Source organism: Corythoichthys intestinalis, chromosome 10 (genome assembly GCF_030265065.1).
Source record: "Corythoichthys intestinalis isolate RoL2023-P3 chromosome 10, ASM3026506v1, whole genome shotgun sequence".
Taxonomy (NCBI): domain Eukaryota; kingdom Metazoa; phylum Chordata; class Actinopteri; order Syngnathiformes; family Syngnathidae; genus Corythoichthys; species Corythoichthys intestinalis.
In genome coordinates, this window is record NC_080404.1 from 51,391,588 (window position 1) to 51,407,895 (window position 16,308).

A 16,308-nucleotide genomic window follows, 5' to 3' on the forward strand; every position below is an offset into this window, starting at 1 on the left:
TTAAAAAAATTAATTACTGCCATTATTGGGATAAATTTGATAACCCTACCTTAAAGTGCCTGTGACACGAAAAAGCATGTTTATTTCATAATACACGCGGTATTTTATGCTCCTGAATGATATGGACCGCTTGGATGTGTGTGGAAGCGATCGCTATATTTATTTAGTTTTTTGAATCCCGCGCCAGGAAAATTAGTGACTTCCGGCTTCGGTCTTGCATAAAGGAGGAGGGTGCTGTGACGTGTACGGTAGAAGACGTCCTCTTCGCGCTACAGTGTACTGTTGTGTATGAGGACGAAGGATTCAGCTGATTTTGCGGATTCATACGTTTATTTTTCGCATCACGCCAGCCAAACGGCTGCGGAAAAATCATTCTGTATGAGGGAGAGGCGTATGCGCCTTTTTGGAGTTTCAAAAGGTTCCCATTCACCGTGGATATTTACTGTGGGACCATTGGACTTACGATGAAGTGAGTAAACATCTGGTTTTGTATTATGTCAAATACGAATACAGCGATTACAAAGTAAACACTACAAACTTCCTTTAAATGAAGGACTACTTACGTTTGATCATTGATAGGCATGTAAAAAGCTCTCCTAATGCATTAGCAGCAGCATGTTAGCTGCGTTAGCTCCAGCCACCCTCCTCCGGGGAACGAACTGTAAATTGCTCTCCGCCGGGCAGTTTGCCGATCTGCTAAGACATTCGACAACCGGGTCGTCATGTCAAATAATCCAGGATAGCTATGTGTGATTTTCCGCTTTGAAGACTTTGAAACATCACTCGGTTCGGGGTTAGCATGTCGGCTAGCTGTCACGCCTTCTGGTTTGTTTACATTCTCCGAAGCCGGGGAAGGGAAATGACATATGTCCGATTTAGGTGTCATAAAATATCGTTCGGGAGGTGCGACAGTAAAGGTGAAGTCGACAGTTTTGACCATTATGGAGTAATTTTGCCATGTCGTCCTGAATAAATGCATTTTTATTATTTCATATTCCATTCAGCACAAGACTGTTATTTGTCATGACCTTGCCATTTATTTAGCAATTGGGGAAAATACTTGGATAAAAAGAGTATCCTGTAAAAATATTAAAGTAAAGAGACAGAAACAATGACATTTTGCCGCTCTCTTCGTCGCGTTTTCCTCATTGTGAATAGTTCCCCCTCAACGGGCTGACTGGTCCTTCTCAAGCCATTTATATAGCTATTGGGGAAAAATACTTGGGTAAAAAGAATATCCTGTAAAAATATTGGAGTAGAGAGACTGAAACAATGACATTTTGCGGCTTTCTTCGTCGCGTTTTCCTCGTTCTGAATAATTTCCCCTCAATGGGCTGAATAGTAAAATCGATGAGCCAAGTCTACCGCTGACGTCATCCACCTGTTGGGGACGCTAAAGCCCTATAATGGTAGGCGTGGCTAACCAGCAGATTAAAAGACTAATTTCTCGTCATCTGTGCTTTGCTAAATTGTTGTATATAGTCGAATTGTCTCAAAATATGATTCTAATTCACATAATAATGACATTTTAGACTTTTTTTCTCGTGTCATATGCTCTTTAAGCCTAAACTAAAGACTCTGGATAAGTGTAACATATTATGTCTGTAACGTTAAATACAATTAGAAAACGATTTAATTAAAAAATATATATATATTAAAAAAAGGCATGGTCGATATTTTTTTGCCGATTCCGATACTTTGAAAATGACGCGATCGGGACATCTCTATTCATTAATGCTCATGACAATGTCATGTCATAATTATGATTGTCTTCTGACAGTCTTATGGCACCTCTGTCAAATAAAGTGTTATCAAATATCATAACTAGCAATTAATGAAATAACTGGAAGAGTAACTGAAGAAATAATTAGCACAGAAGATGAATTTTGATTGTTATTTACATCTGTAGCGCTGCAATGCATGCTAGGAGGCATGTTGAAAGACAACAGTGTTGACAGCAGGTGGCAGCAGTGGTTGAGGTCTCCCCAAAGGGAGCAGTGATGACCAAATCAAACTTCTTGAAGCAATGAATCGTGGTGGTTCATTTGGTCTTATGAAAGCCTTACGATACCGCTGTCAAATAAAGTGTTACCGGTTAATATCTTTCGGTTTAAATATCCCATAATACAGTGGGGACAGCTGCGGCTTATAGTCCAGTGCGGTTTATCTATGAACAAATGCCGTCTTCGTGTCAAATTTAGCAGGTGGCAGCTTATAGTCAGGTGCGCCTTATAGTCCGCAAATTACGGTAAAGTAATCAAAACACGAAGGCACAGATTTAGAGGAAAAACACACAGAAAGATCGATACATCGAAATTAATTGTTTACTCATTGAAACCTAGAATTCAAAGTAGAACATTTTAAGACAATAGTTAAATACACTGCTCCATTAAAGTCGTCATTTACATTAAGATTTTTTTCAATTAGTTTGAGTTTTTTCAAATGTGTAAAACAAATTCGAATTGAACTATTCATGTGTACAGTATTAGTATAATTTTTTAAATCAATGGATCAATTTCAACAAAACTATACGGAATTTATTTTGAATAAACACTTAAATTATAATGAACAGCATAGACATCATCATTATTGACGGGTCAGCTCGGCCATGCACTGCGCAACTCCTTCAAGCAGGGGGCCGCCCACATCAAGAGCAGCTATTCACAAACACGCACGCAGCGAACTAACGGTGGACTTCGGTTCAAAAGTACGAAAGCTATAGCACATACAAAAAGAAATGATTGTCTCAGGAGTGATTTTTTTGAGGATACAAGGTAATTATATTTTTTGTACCATGCATGCATTTTGAAACGTTGTGGGGAAAAAATGGGAGAAATTAGCCGCTAAGGCATTGGCATCATAGTCCGCAATATTTATGTAAAATAAATGCTACCTGCACATTTTTTTGCTTTTAACCAACAATCGAGACCGTTTTACATCCATATCTATAAGGAATTCAGGGATTTAAGCATTTATTCACAAGAATTTCAACGTAAAACGCTCTTTATCGTGGTAAGGCGGCGCCACAGTGAACTTAAAGACGAGCTGCACATTCAACATATTTACGTAAAATAAATGCTACCTGCACATTTTTTTGCTTTTAACCAACAATCGAGACCGTTTTACATCCATATCTATAAGGAATTCAGGGATTTAAGCATTTATTCACAAGAATTTCAACGTAAAACGCTCTGTCGTGGTAAGGCGGCGCCACAGTGAACTTAAAGACGAGCTGCACATTCAACAATTTACGTAAAATAAATGCTACCGGCACGTGGTTTTTTTTTTTTTTTTTTGCTTTTAACCAAGAATCGAGACTGTTTTACGTCTATATCTATAAAGAATTCAGGGATTTAAGCATTCATTCACAAGAATTTCAACATAAAAAGCTCTTTGTTGTGAACCTCAAGACGAGCTGCACATTCGACATATTTTCGTAAAATAAATGCTACCTGCACGTTTTTTTCTGCTTTTAACCAAGAATGTTTTATGTCTATATCTGTAAAGAATTCAGGGATTTAAGCATTTATTCACAAGAATTTTCAATGAAAAAAGCTCTTTGTCTGTGATTCCACTTGGTCAGCTTTGACGGCCTCGCCAACAATGCAGGCCCCCTATTTATCGGCCCCGCCCCCCTGTCAATTACATTATGAAGTCTATGTTAACGGCTATGAGTTTCTCAGTTTTATTTTAATCTGAAAAGGTACCAAATGTAAATATTTTATCCCGCTTATCTATTAGCAAAAGACTGCTTATAAGCCACAACTCAAGACTAAATTATGAATTTAGACGGCAGGACCTTGTCCTTGAACTCCTCATTGAAAGCAAACTTGTTCTCTGGCTTCCCATCAGGCACTTTGTACATCCTGAACCAGTCTACTGTGGACTGCAGATAGCCAGGCTTCAATCTCTGAACATCGCTGATGTCTGAAATTCGAGACAAGATCAAAATACAGGGGAAGAAAAAGAAGATAAAAGTATAACAAACTGTCCTTACTGTTGAGCTCATTTGCTTCAGGGTCCTCAATGTTGATTGCAATCACTTTCCAGTCAGTTTCACCCTCATCAATCATCGCCAGAATCCCGAGCACCTTCACTTTGATCACCTCGCCACGGGAACAAACCTGACCAACAAAAATACACAAATGTCCGATGGGTAATACGTAGAAATAAATACACCTTTTACTCTGTATACCTTTGAACCAATTTCACAGACGTCAATGGGGTCATTGTCCCCGCAGCAGGCTGTGTCTTTGTCTTTGTGTGCTGGATCTTCCCACGTCTAAAACCAACAAAAGTAAAATTGGAAAAATGTTTTTTCAGATTGCTCCTTGAGAAAACCAGACCTGAGGAATAGCTCCATAGTTCCATATGTAGCCTTTATGTGGGAAAACATTAGCAACGTAGCGCAGCTTGCCCTTCTTCACGTCTTGTTTTATTGGGTTCAAGAGGTCCTTTGTGGCTATCTGCAAAAGAAAAGCAAACTGGTTTCCCTCTATTTGTTCAATGTCAAACGCTACAATGATGATTTACAACACTTGCATGCACAAAACTGGTGCATTTCCACTATGTTTAAAAGAATTATTCAAAAGCTTTCAGTGGGAAGTATAGCTAAAAAAGTAATGTCACTAAATAGACAGTCATACACAATCATATACCGTAATTTTCCGAATATAAAGCGCACTTTTTCCCCCCAAAATCAACTTGTAAAATCATGGTGCGTATTATACACGGGTACAGGGATGGAGACAGAAATATATATATATATATATATACATAAAGACACATTTTTTTTATTTACACGGCCATCTTGTGTTGAAGAAAACGTATGCGGTGATCCGTTGCCGAACATTACGATACATGACGTTACCATTTTGTTTCGGGTATATACTTCACTCTGATTGGTCGAAGGATTTCGTCTGTGTTGAATTCTGTTTTTTTCCACTCTTCATAAAGCACAGCATTCATTCATTCATTTGAGTCAACGTTTATTGCAACTCGGCAACTCGGACCATAACAAACGTAACACTTCCTTCTAGATCTTATAAAAAATATATATATATATATTTCTTACCTAAAAATGTAATTACGCTTGATACCACACATCACTTGAAAGCTACATGTTTTCCCACGTGTTTCAATTGAATTTCCATTTGTGTCAAGCTATTTTTAAGTTCTAGTGAAGTTTTAGGTTAGTCTAAACTGTAAGTGCTGTTAGGATTTTGAGTTTTTGCAGTGTTCAAAATAAATGTATAATACCTGCTGTATTGGCACATTAGGGACCAGTGCTACTTGGTGTTTTATTCAGCAATGACTACTGAGCAAAAACTGACAGTTAGCTTTATTATGTTTAAATTTTACACCCGCATCACTCTACAGCGCTGTGTTTTTACAGATTAAATAAAGCCTGTATCTAAGACACGTTAGCCACGCATCGACAATGGTCATAATCAATAGAAACCTAGCCCTCCGAAGGGCTAACGTTACGTGAGCGAGTGACAGTAACGTTATATTTATTAGCGATGAGAAGTCTACTGCTTAAAGATGGCGGATGTTTACTAACGCCGCCCAGACGCGGCCGAGTCTGTCATTTTGCATCTAGTCCTAAATGCATGCGATATCTATGAGACGCATCGGACACTACCTGCTACCACACTAGCATCATGCGGGCGTAGTTTTAGCAACGTCGCCGTAGTTTGTAGCGTCGGTTTAATTTTTGTAGCGTCAAAATTAAACGATTCCTCGAGGTGAATAAAATTACTCGGATCAGTTTTTAAACTCGAGTTACTCGAGTTGCTCGAGTATTCTTTTCAGCTTCAATTTGAATTGCTGTTATTGAAAATGAAACTGATTTAATTTCATTTTTATCTCATTTACATTCTGCAAGTGTTGATATCACGAACAGCCAAATAAAGTCAGCAAATCACAAGGACGTCTGACATCGTCATTTCCGAATTTAAGCTCGCCTTCTAGCTGGGACTTAGCTCCAACATCTAGGCAAAGGCAATACAATGACGTATAATACATGTTTTTGGATAGTTGTTTTGAGATTTAAGGGGGGATTTAGGGGTACCTAAAGCAACACTAGGTAACTTTTCAATTTTGGTCGATTTTAGCGACGCCTGTGGACAAAAGCAGTCGTGTTTTGCCTTAAGGTAGACTGCGTTTCCCATGAGGGCCAGCGCACACCCGCACAGTGTCGTAAAATCACGATCTCTAGGTTGCCTGCAGATGGATCAAATGACATTTCTGTTTCCAACGGCAGTGTGGATGGATGAATGAATGATGAATAGTAATAAGGTAATGAATCCAGTTGTGGCTAAACAATAGCATTTGACGGTTAGCAACCGTGTGGCTTATATGGCTAATCCCCCCACCCCACCTGAACTCGTCAGTGCTGACGAGTTCGGTTGAGGTTACCAATGTTGCTTTAAAGGGTTAATTCCGAATTACGCGGAAATATACAAAATAAAAATAATGACAAATAAATGTCTTCTACTTTTAACTTTTTCTTTATTAGAACTGAAAGTGCCAAATAAATGTCTTCTACTTAAACTTATTTTAAACTTTATTAGAACTGAAAGTGCCAGTGAATTTAACCCTTTTAATACACAAAGAATAATCCCTTATAATTTAGAGCATTTTATTTATACAACAGACTCCAGCTCTGTTCTTAATTAAAGTGATAATAAAGGAAGAACGTGCATGTAGTATCCTTTGAAACAAAATCAAACATGAGAAAAGGTAGTCTGTCAGTCAGTCAGTCTGTAAACCAGCTTATCAGCCAGCCAATCAAGTCAGTCAGGTGAAGTAGGAAGGTAGCCGTGCTCAGGGTGATGTGCTGTCACATTTCTCTCTGGGCTTACATACACAAATTAAGGATTAAAGCAAAACTTTCAATCAATAATAACAATATGCAAGGTGGCAATCACCTGGTCTAAACAAACAAATATGCACCCAAGTGAAGGTAACAAACAGAACTAGCCCTGCAAGCAGGACTGACGGGCCCTCGCGTATGGCGCAACTCGGACGTCAAACAAAGTCGGAGGGCAGGCAGGTCGGGGCGGTGGCAGTCGACAACAGACAGATATCCAGGCAGATATATTGCATGTCTGAATGTTCAGAATTAGTGGGGAGAGAAAATGGCGACGGTCATGATGACTTTCTTATCGGACCCCTCTGCCTTAACAAAACAAAAGTGTTTATTAGGCACCTGAACACGGTCATTATGACTTTCCTATTGGACCCCTCTGCTTTAAGGAAAAAAAAGTCTTACCGGAGTATAAGTCGCATTTGTGGGTGAAATTTACTTGATAAAATCCAACACGTAGAACAGATATGTCATCTTGAAAGGCAATTTAATATAAAGATACAATAGAGAACAACATGCTGAATAAATGTACAGTGTACAGTGCATAAACAACGAAATGCGAATATACTGTCCTCACCAGGACGCTACCGCTCGGTCCTGGCTATAGACAGCGAACTCCAAAAAGACAATTCTGGATGTCCGCATAATTTGTTGAATCAATTTGGTCCTCGATAGCAAACAGGTTCACATCACCGTAAATAAATGATAATTACGTACTATTACAGCAATAATGTAACAGATTAGCATGCGTTCGCTAGCATTAGCACACCATTCAAACAACCACACAACTGGCTGTAAGTGTCCGCTCGCGGGTGGAAAACACACAACAACAGAAAAGATGATACACGCAGGCGTTGCCTCTGTAGAGATATTTTAAAGGCATAAACAATGAACGTAGGTTCGCAGCCGTCTTTCTCTCTCGCTAACTAGTCCACTCACTCACTCACTCACTCACTCACTCACTCACTCACTCACTCACTCACTCACTCACTCACTCACTCACTCACTCACTCACTCACTCACTCAGAGCTACGTGGCTGTCTGTCTTCTTCTGGTGTGCGAGCGCTTATTCACGTAAACAAGTGCGAGTGCGCTCCCAGGTGGGCGTGAAAGCGCCACAAACTAAATGCATCCATTTCAATATAAAAAAGTCAATTATACAATTGAACATACATTGCCAAAGGCAGAACGCGAACGTGGCCATAGCTATTAACAGTTATTCAGATAACTATAGCATGCTAACAAGTTTACAAAACCATCAGTCCAAAACACCAAAATAACACGGGAAATTATATCATAATGTGTTAATAATTTCACTCACCAGGGGGCACCAGGCCTAATGGTTTTGTAAACCTGTTAGCATGCTATAGTAATCTGAATAACTGTTAATAGCTATGGCCACGTTCGCGTTCTGCCTTTGGCAATGTATGTTCAATTGTATAATTGACTTTTTTATATTGAAATGGATGCATTTAGTTTGTGGCGCTTTCACGCCCAACTGGGAGCGCACTCGTTATTATTATTTTTTCATGGCAAATGAAAATGGCCATAGCTATTAAGAGTTATTCAGATAACTATAGCATGCTAACAAGTTTACAAAACCATTAGTCCAAAACACCTAAATAACATGGGAAATGTTATCATAATGTGTTAATAATTTCACACATAAGTCACTGCTGAGTATAAGTCGCACCCCAAACCAAAATATGAAGAAAAAAAAACACGACTTATAGTCGGAAAAATACAGTAGTCTTTTACTGAATTGTATTGTCAAAAATAAGACACATTTGCTCCCCTGCCCAGGAAAGGGCCGTGAATGAAATGTCACCATTTTGATAACCTAACATCTCATATGTGTCATGAACATTCATTCATTCATTCATTTTCCATGCCGCTTTTCCTCACGAGGGTCGCGGAGGTGCTGGAGCCTATCCCAGCTAACTCGGGGCAGTAGGCAGGGGACACCCTGAACTGGTTGCCAGCCAATTGCAGGGCACAAGGAGACATACAACCATTCACGCGCACACTCATACCTACGGACAATTTAGAGTGCTCAATCAGCCTACCATGCATGTTTTTGGGATGTCTGACCAATTTTGAGAAGCATTCAACTTACTGCTTCGGCGTAATGGTCTCAAACGTGCATGCAGGTTTTTGACAAAAATGCAAGATTCAATCCATAATACCCGATTTCCTGTTGGGTTTGGAATATGGGTGCAAGAGACTTTTTGGAGCAGTTTTGCACAACGTATCCACTCCCCAAATTTCATCACTCTACGTCGAAAAAAACTAATAGGACAGGCCTTTTTTAAAAATTGAAGGGGGCGCCACTGAGCCATTTTATTACATCTTTTGGCAATGTTGCTAAATTCATGAAATCTACATGAAGCCACATGTATGTGCACATTTTGGTGAGTTTTCGAGCATGTTCAGACCTTGAAATTTGCCATTTTGAGAGAAAATGCCGAGGGTCTTTTCACTTTCCTGTTTGGATACTGCAACATCAACGAAAACTCAATATTTTTCATCAGATACCTAAAGACATGTCTTAAGGCTCCCCTGATGCAGGTTTGAGATCAATTGATGTTTTTCACCAGGAGGAGGAGCCTTTTTCGTAAAAAAGGGTGTTTCCTCTTCCCACAAGGGGGCGCCAGGCCTAATGGAAAATATTTCAATGCAGTCGTGTTCAGGTTAAGACACCTTACATGCATGCCAAATATGAAAAAGATTGGACCTTGTATCAGGAAGTTATTAATCATTTACTGAAATTGGCGCGTTGCCAGAAAAACACCCGACTTTGGTACCCCGCCCAGGTCAGGCCCGTGGACGAAAACTCACCATTTTCACAACTTAGTATCTCATATGTCTCATGAACACTTACACCAATTTTGAGGAAGATCCAACGTACTGGCTCGGCGCAACGGTCTGAAACGTGCATGCTGGTTTTCGCCCAAAATGCTATGTTTTTCAACATTCAATCCAGAATATCCCATTTCCTGTTGGGTTTGGAATATGGGTGCTTTAGACTTTTTGAAGCGGTTCTGGACAACGTATCCACTCCCCAAATTTCATCGCCCTACGTTGAAATACATCAAAGCAAAGGGCATTTTGAAAATTGCAAGGGGGCGCCACTGAGCCATTTTTTAATTTTTTTTGTAAACGTTGCCAAATTGTCGAAATTTTCGCGAAGCCGGATGTATGTGCAAATTTTGGTGAGTTTTTGAGCATGTTCAGGCCTTCAAATTGGCCATTTTCATTTGCCATGAAAAAAAAATAATAATAACTAGCCCTGCAAGCAGGACTGACGGGCCCTCGCGTATGGCGCAACTCGGACGTCAAACAAAGTCGGAGGGCAGGCAGGTCGGGGCGGTGGCAGTCGACAACAGACAGATATCCAGGCAGATATATTGCATGTCTGAATGTTCAGAATTAGTGGGGAGAGAAAATGGCGACGGTCATTATGACTTTCTTATCGGACCCCTCTGCTTTAACAAAACAAAAGTGTTTATTAGGCACCTGAACACGGTCATTATGACTTTCCTATTGGACCCCTCTGCTTTAAGGAAACAAAAGTCTTACCGGAGTATAAGTCGCATTTGTGGGTGAAATTTGCTTGATAAAATCCAACACATAGAACAGATATGTCATCTTGAAAGGCAATTTAATATAAAAATACAATAGAGAACAACATGCTGAATAAATGTACAGTGTACAGTGCATAAACAACGAAATGCGAATATACTGTCCTCACCAGGACGCTACCGCTTGGTCCTGGCTATAGACAGCGAACTCCAAAAAGACAATTCTGGATGTCCGCATAATTTGTTGAATCAATTTGGTCCTCGATAGCAAACAGGTTCACATCACCGTAAATAAATGATAATTACGTACTATTACAGCAATAATGTAACAGATTAGCATGCGTTCGCTAGCATTAGCACACCATTCAAACAACCACACAACTGGCTGTAAGTGTCCGCTCGCGGGTGGAAAACACACAACAACAGAAAAGATGATACACGCAGGCGTTGCCTCTGTAGAGATATTTTAAAGGCATAAACAATGAACGTAGGTTCGCAGCCGTCTTTCTCTCTCGCTAACTAGTCCACTCACTCACTCACTCACTCACTCACTCACTCACTCACTCACTCACTCACTCACTCACTCACTCACTCACTCACTCACTCACTCACTCACTCACTCACTCACTCACTCACTCAGAGCTACGTAGCTGTCTGTCTTCTTCTGGTGTGCGAGCGCTTATTCACGTAAACAAGTGCGAGTGCGCTCCCAGGTGGGCGTGAAAGCGCCACAAACTAAATGCATCCATTTCAATATAAAAAAGTCAATTATACAATTGAACATACATTGCCAAAGGCAGAACGCGAACGTGGCCATAGCTATTAACAGTTATTCAGATAACTATAGCATGCTAACAAGTTTACAAAACCATCAGTCCAAAACACCATAATAACACGGGAAATTATATCATAATGTGTTAATAATTTCACTCACCAGGGGGCACCAGGCCTAATGGTTTTGTAAACCTGTTAGCATGCTATAGTAATCTGAATAACTGTTAATAGCTATGGTCACGTTCGCGTTCTGCCTTTGGCAATGTATGTTCAATTGTATAATTGACTTTTTTATATTGAAATGCATGCATTTAGTTTGTGGCGCTTTCACGCCCAACTGGGAGCGCACTCGTTATTATTATTTTTTCATGGCAAATGAAAATGGCCATAGCTATTAAGAGTTATTCAGATAACTATAGCATGCTAACAAGTTTACAAAACCATTAGTCCAAAACACCTAAATAACATGGGAAATGTTATCATAATGTGTTAATAATTTCACACATAAGTCACTGCTGAGTATAAGTCGCACCCCAAACCAAAATATGAAGAAAAAAAAACACGACTTATAGTCGGAAAAATACAGTAGTCTTTTACTGAATTGTATTGTCAAAAATAAGACACATTTGCTGCCCTGCCCAGGAAAGGGCCGTGAATGAAATGTCACCATTTTGATAACCTAACATCTCATATGTGTCATGAACATTCATTCATTCGTTCATTTTCCATGCCGCTTTTCCTCACGAGGGTCGCGGAGGTGCTGAAGCCTATCCCAGCTAACTCGGGGCAGTAGGCAGGGGACACCCTGAACTGGTTGCCAGCCAATTGCAGGGCACAAGGAGACATACAACCATTCACGCGCACACTCATACCTACGGACAATTTAGAGTGCTCAATCAGCCTACCATGCATGTTTTTGGGATGTCTGACCAATTTTGAGAAGCATTCAACTTACTGCTTCGGCGTAATGGTCTCAAACGTGCATGCAGGTTTTTGACAAAAATGCAAGATTCAATCCATAATACCCGATTTCCTGTTGGGTTTGGAATAAGGGTGCAAGAGACTTTTTGGAGCAGTTTTGCACAACGTATCCACTCCCCAAATTTCATCACTCTACGTCGAAAAAAACTAATAGGACAGGCCTTTTTTAAAAATTGAAGGGGGCGCCACTGAGCCATTTTATTACATCTTTTGGCAATGTTGCTAAATTCATGAAATCTACATGAAGCCACATGTATGTGCACATTTTGGTGAGTTTTCGAGCATGTTCAGACCTTGAAATTTGCCATTTTGAGAGAAAATGCCGAGGGTCTTTTCACTTTCCTGTTTGGATACTGCAACATCAACGAAAACTCAATATTTTTCATCAGATACCTAAAGACATGTCTTAAGGCTCCCCTGATGCAGGTTTGAGATCAATTGATGTTTTTCACCAGGAGGAGGAGCCTTTTTCGTAAAAAAGGGTGTTTCCTCTTCCCACAAGGGGGCGCCAGGCCTAATGGAAAATATTTCAATGCAGTCGTGTTCAGGTTAAGACAACTTACATGCATGCCAAATATGAAAAAGATTGGACCTTGTATCAGGAAGTTATTAATCATTTACTGAAATTGGCGCGTTGCCAAAAAAACACCCGACTTTGGTACCCCGCCCAGGTCAGGCCCATGGACGAAAACTCACCATTTTCACAACTTAGTATCTCATATGTCTCATGAACACTTACACCAATTTTGAGGAAGATCCAACGTACTGGCTCGGCGCAACGGTCTGAAACGTGCATGCTGGTTTTCGGCCAAAATGCTATATTTTTCAACATTCAATCCAGAATATCCCATTTCCTGTTGGGTTTGGAATATGGGTGCTTTAGACTTTTTGAAGCGGTTCTGGACAACATATCCACTCCCCAAATTTCATCGCCCTACGTTGAAATACATCAAAGCAAAGGGCATTTTGAAAATTGCAAGGGGGCGCCACTGAGCCATTTTTTAATTTTTTTTGTAAACGTTGCCAAATTGTCGAAATTTTCGCGAAGCCGGATGTATGTGCAAATTTTGGTGAGTTTTTGAGCATGTTCAGGCCTTCAAATTGGCCATTTTCATTTGCCATGAAAAAAAAATAATAATAACTAGCCCTGCAAGCAGGACTGAACGGGCCCTCGCGTATGGCGCAACTCGGACGTCAAACAAAGTCGAAGGGCAGGCAGGTCGGGGCGGTGGCAGTCGACAACAGACAGATATCCAGGCAGATATATTGCATGTCTGAATGTTCAGAATTAGTGGGGAGAGAAAATGGCGACGGTCATTATGACTTTCCTATGGGACCCCTCTGCTTTAACAAAACAAAATTGTTTATTAGGCACCTGAACACGGTCATTATGACTTTCCTTTTGGACCCCTCTGCTTTAACGAAACAAAATTGTTGATCAGGCACCTGAACACATGTCTTAAGGCTCCGCTGATTCAGGTTTGAGGTCAATTGATTTTTGACCCTGAGAAGCAGGAGCCTTTCTATTTAATTAAAAGTGTGTTTCCTGTTCCCACTAGGGGGCGCCAGGCGTAATGAGTAATATTTCAATAAAGTCATGTGCAGGCTGAAATACTTCACATTCATGCCAAATATGAAAAAGATTGCACCTTCAATCAGGAAGTTATTACCGTATTTTTCGGACTACAAGTCGCACCTGAGTATAAGTCGCACAAGCCAGAAAATGCCCAACAAAGAGAAAAAAAACATATATAAGTCTTACCGGAGTATAAGTCGCAATTTTGGGGGAAATTTACTTGATAAAATCCAACACATAGAACAGATATGTCATCTTGAAAGGCAGTTTAATATAAAAATACAATAGAGAACAACATGCTGAATAAATCTACAGTGTACAGTGCATAAACAACGAAATGCGAATATACTGTCCTCACCAGGACGCTACCGCTCGGTCCTGGCTATATACAGCGAACTCCAAAAAGACAATGCTGGACGTCCGCATAATTTGTTGAATCAATTTGGTCCTCGATAGCAAACAGGTTCACATCAACGTAAATAAATGATAATTAGGTACTATTGCAGCAATAACATAACAGATTAGCATGCGTTCGCTAGCATTAGCACACCATTCAAACAACCACACAACTGGCTGTAAGTGTCCGCTCGCGGGTGGAAAACACACAACAACAACAGAAAAGATGATACACGCAGGCGTTGCCTCTGTAGAGATATTTTAAAAGCATAAACAATGAACGTAGCTTCGCAGCCGTCTTTCCCTCTCGCTAACTCGCCCACTCACTCACTCACTCACTCACTCACTCACTCACTCACTCACTCACTCACTCACTCACTCACTCACTCACTCACTCACTCACTCACTCACTCAGAGCTACGTAGCTGTCTGTCTTCTTCTGGTGTGCGAGCGCTCTTCTTCACGTAAACAAGTGCGAGTGCGCTCCCAGGTGGGCGTGAAAGCGCCACAAACTAAATGCATCCATTTCAATTTAAAAAAGTCAATTATACAATTGAACATACATTGCCAAAGGCAGAACGCGAACGTGGCCATAGCTATTAAGAGTTATTCAGATAACTATAGCATGCTAACAAGTTTACAAAACCATTAGTCCAAAACACCAAAATAACATGGGAAATTTTATCATAATGTGTTAATAATTTCACACATAAGTCGCTGCTGAGTATAAGTCGCACCCCAAAGCAAAATATGAACAAAACCGCGACTTATAGTCATTTACTGAATTGTATTGTCAAAAATAAGACACATTTGCTCCCCTGGCCAGGAAAGGGCCGTGAATGAAATGTCACCATTTTGATAACCTAACATCTCATATGTGTCAATAATAGTCTGACCAATTTTGAGGAGCATTCAACTTACTGCCTCGGCGTAATGGTGTCAAACGTGCATGCTGGTTTTAGACAAAAATGCCATGTTGTGCAAGATTCAATCCCTAATACCCGATTTCCTGTTGGGTTTGGAATATGGGTGCAAGAGACTTTTTGGAGCAGTTTTGCACAACGTATCCACTCCCCAAATTTCATCACTCTACGTCGAAAAAAACTAATAGGACAGGCCTTTTTTAAAAATTGAAGGGGGCGCCACTGAGCCATTTTATTACATCTTTTGGCAATGTTGCTAAATTCATGAAATTTACATGAAGCCGCATGTATGTGCAAATTTAGGTGAGTTTTCGAGCATGTTCAGACCTGGAAATTGGCCATTTTGTGACAAAATGCCGAGGGTCTTTTCACTTTCCTGTTTGGGTACTGCTACATCAACGAAAACTCAATATTTTTCATCATATACCTAAAGACATGTCTTAAGGCTCCCCTGATGCAGGTTTGAGGTCAATTGATGTTTTTCACCAGGAGGAGGAGCCTTTCTCGTAAAAATGGGTGTTTCCTCTTCCCACAAGGGGGCGCCAGGCCTAATGGAAAATATTTCAATGCAGTCGTGTTCAGGTTAAGACACCTTACACGCATGCCAAATATGAAAAAGATTGGACCTTGTATCAGGAAGTTATTAATCATTTACTGAAATTGGCGCGTTGCCAAAAAAACACCCGACTTTGGTACCCCGCCCAGGTTAGGCTCGTGGACGAAAACTCACCATTTTCACAACTTAATATCTCATATGTCTCATGAAGACGTACACCAATTTTGAGGAAGATCCAACATACTGGCTCGGCGCAATGGTCTGAAACGTGCATGCTGGTTTTCGCCCAAAATGCTATGTTTTTCAACATTCAATCCAAAATATCCGATTTCCTGTTGGGTTTGGAATATGGGTGCTGCAGACTTTTTGAAGCGTCTCTGGACAACGTATCCACTCCCCAAATTTCATCGCTCTACGTTGAAAAACATCAAAGCAAAGGGCATTTTTAAAATTTCAAGGGGGCGCCACTGAGCCATTTTTTGATTTTTTAAAAAAACGTTGCTAAATTTTCGAAATTTTCGCGAAGCCGGATATATATGCAAAATTTGGTGAGTTTTTGAGCATGTTCAGGCCTTCAAATTGGCCATTTTCATTTGCCATGAAAAAATAATAATAATAATAATAATAATAATAATAATAATAATAATCCT

General features: G+C 40.1%; 1 protein-coding gene across 1 annotated transcript in view; it reads right to left on the reverse strand.

The window, feature by feature from the left end:
• ppa1b (inorganic pyrophosphatase 1b) overlaps positions 1 to 16,308 on the reverse strand; it is a 106,628-nt gene that overhangs the window by 2,284 nt on the left and 88,036 nt on the right. The window contains exons 4-7 of the mRNA XM_057847767.1: positions 4,347 to 4,466; positions 4,196 to 4,282; positions 3,998 to 4,124; positions 3,800 to 3,927 (exon numbers count right to left, since the gene is read on the reverse strand). Coding sequence (XP_057703750.1) covers positions 3,800 to 3,927; positions 3,998 to 4,124; positions 4,196 to 4,282; positions 4,347 to 4,466 — 462 coding nt within the window. The remainder of the gene's footprint in view (positions 1 to 3,799; positions 3,928 to 3,997; positions 4,125 to 4,195; positions 4,283 to 4,346; positions 4,467 to 16,308) is intronic.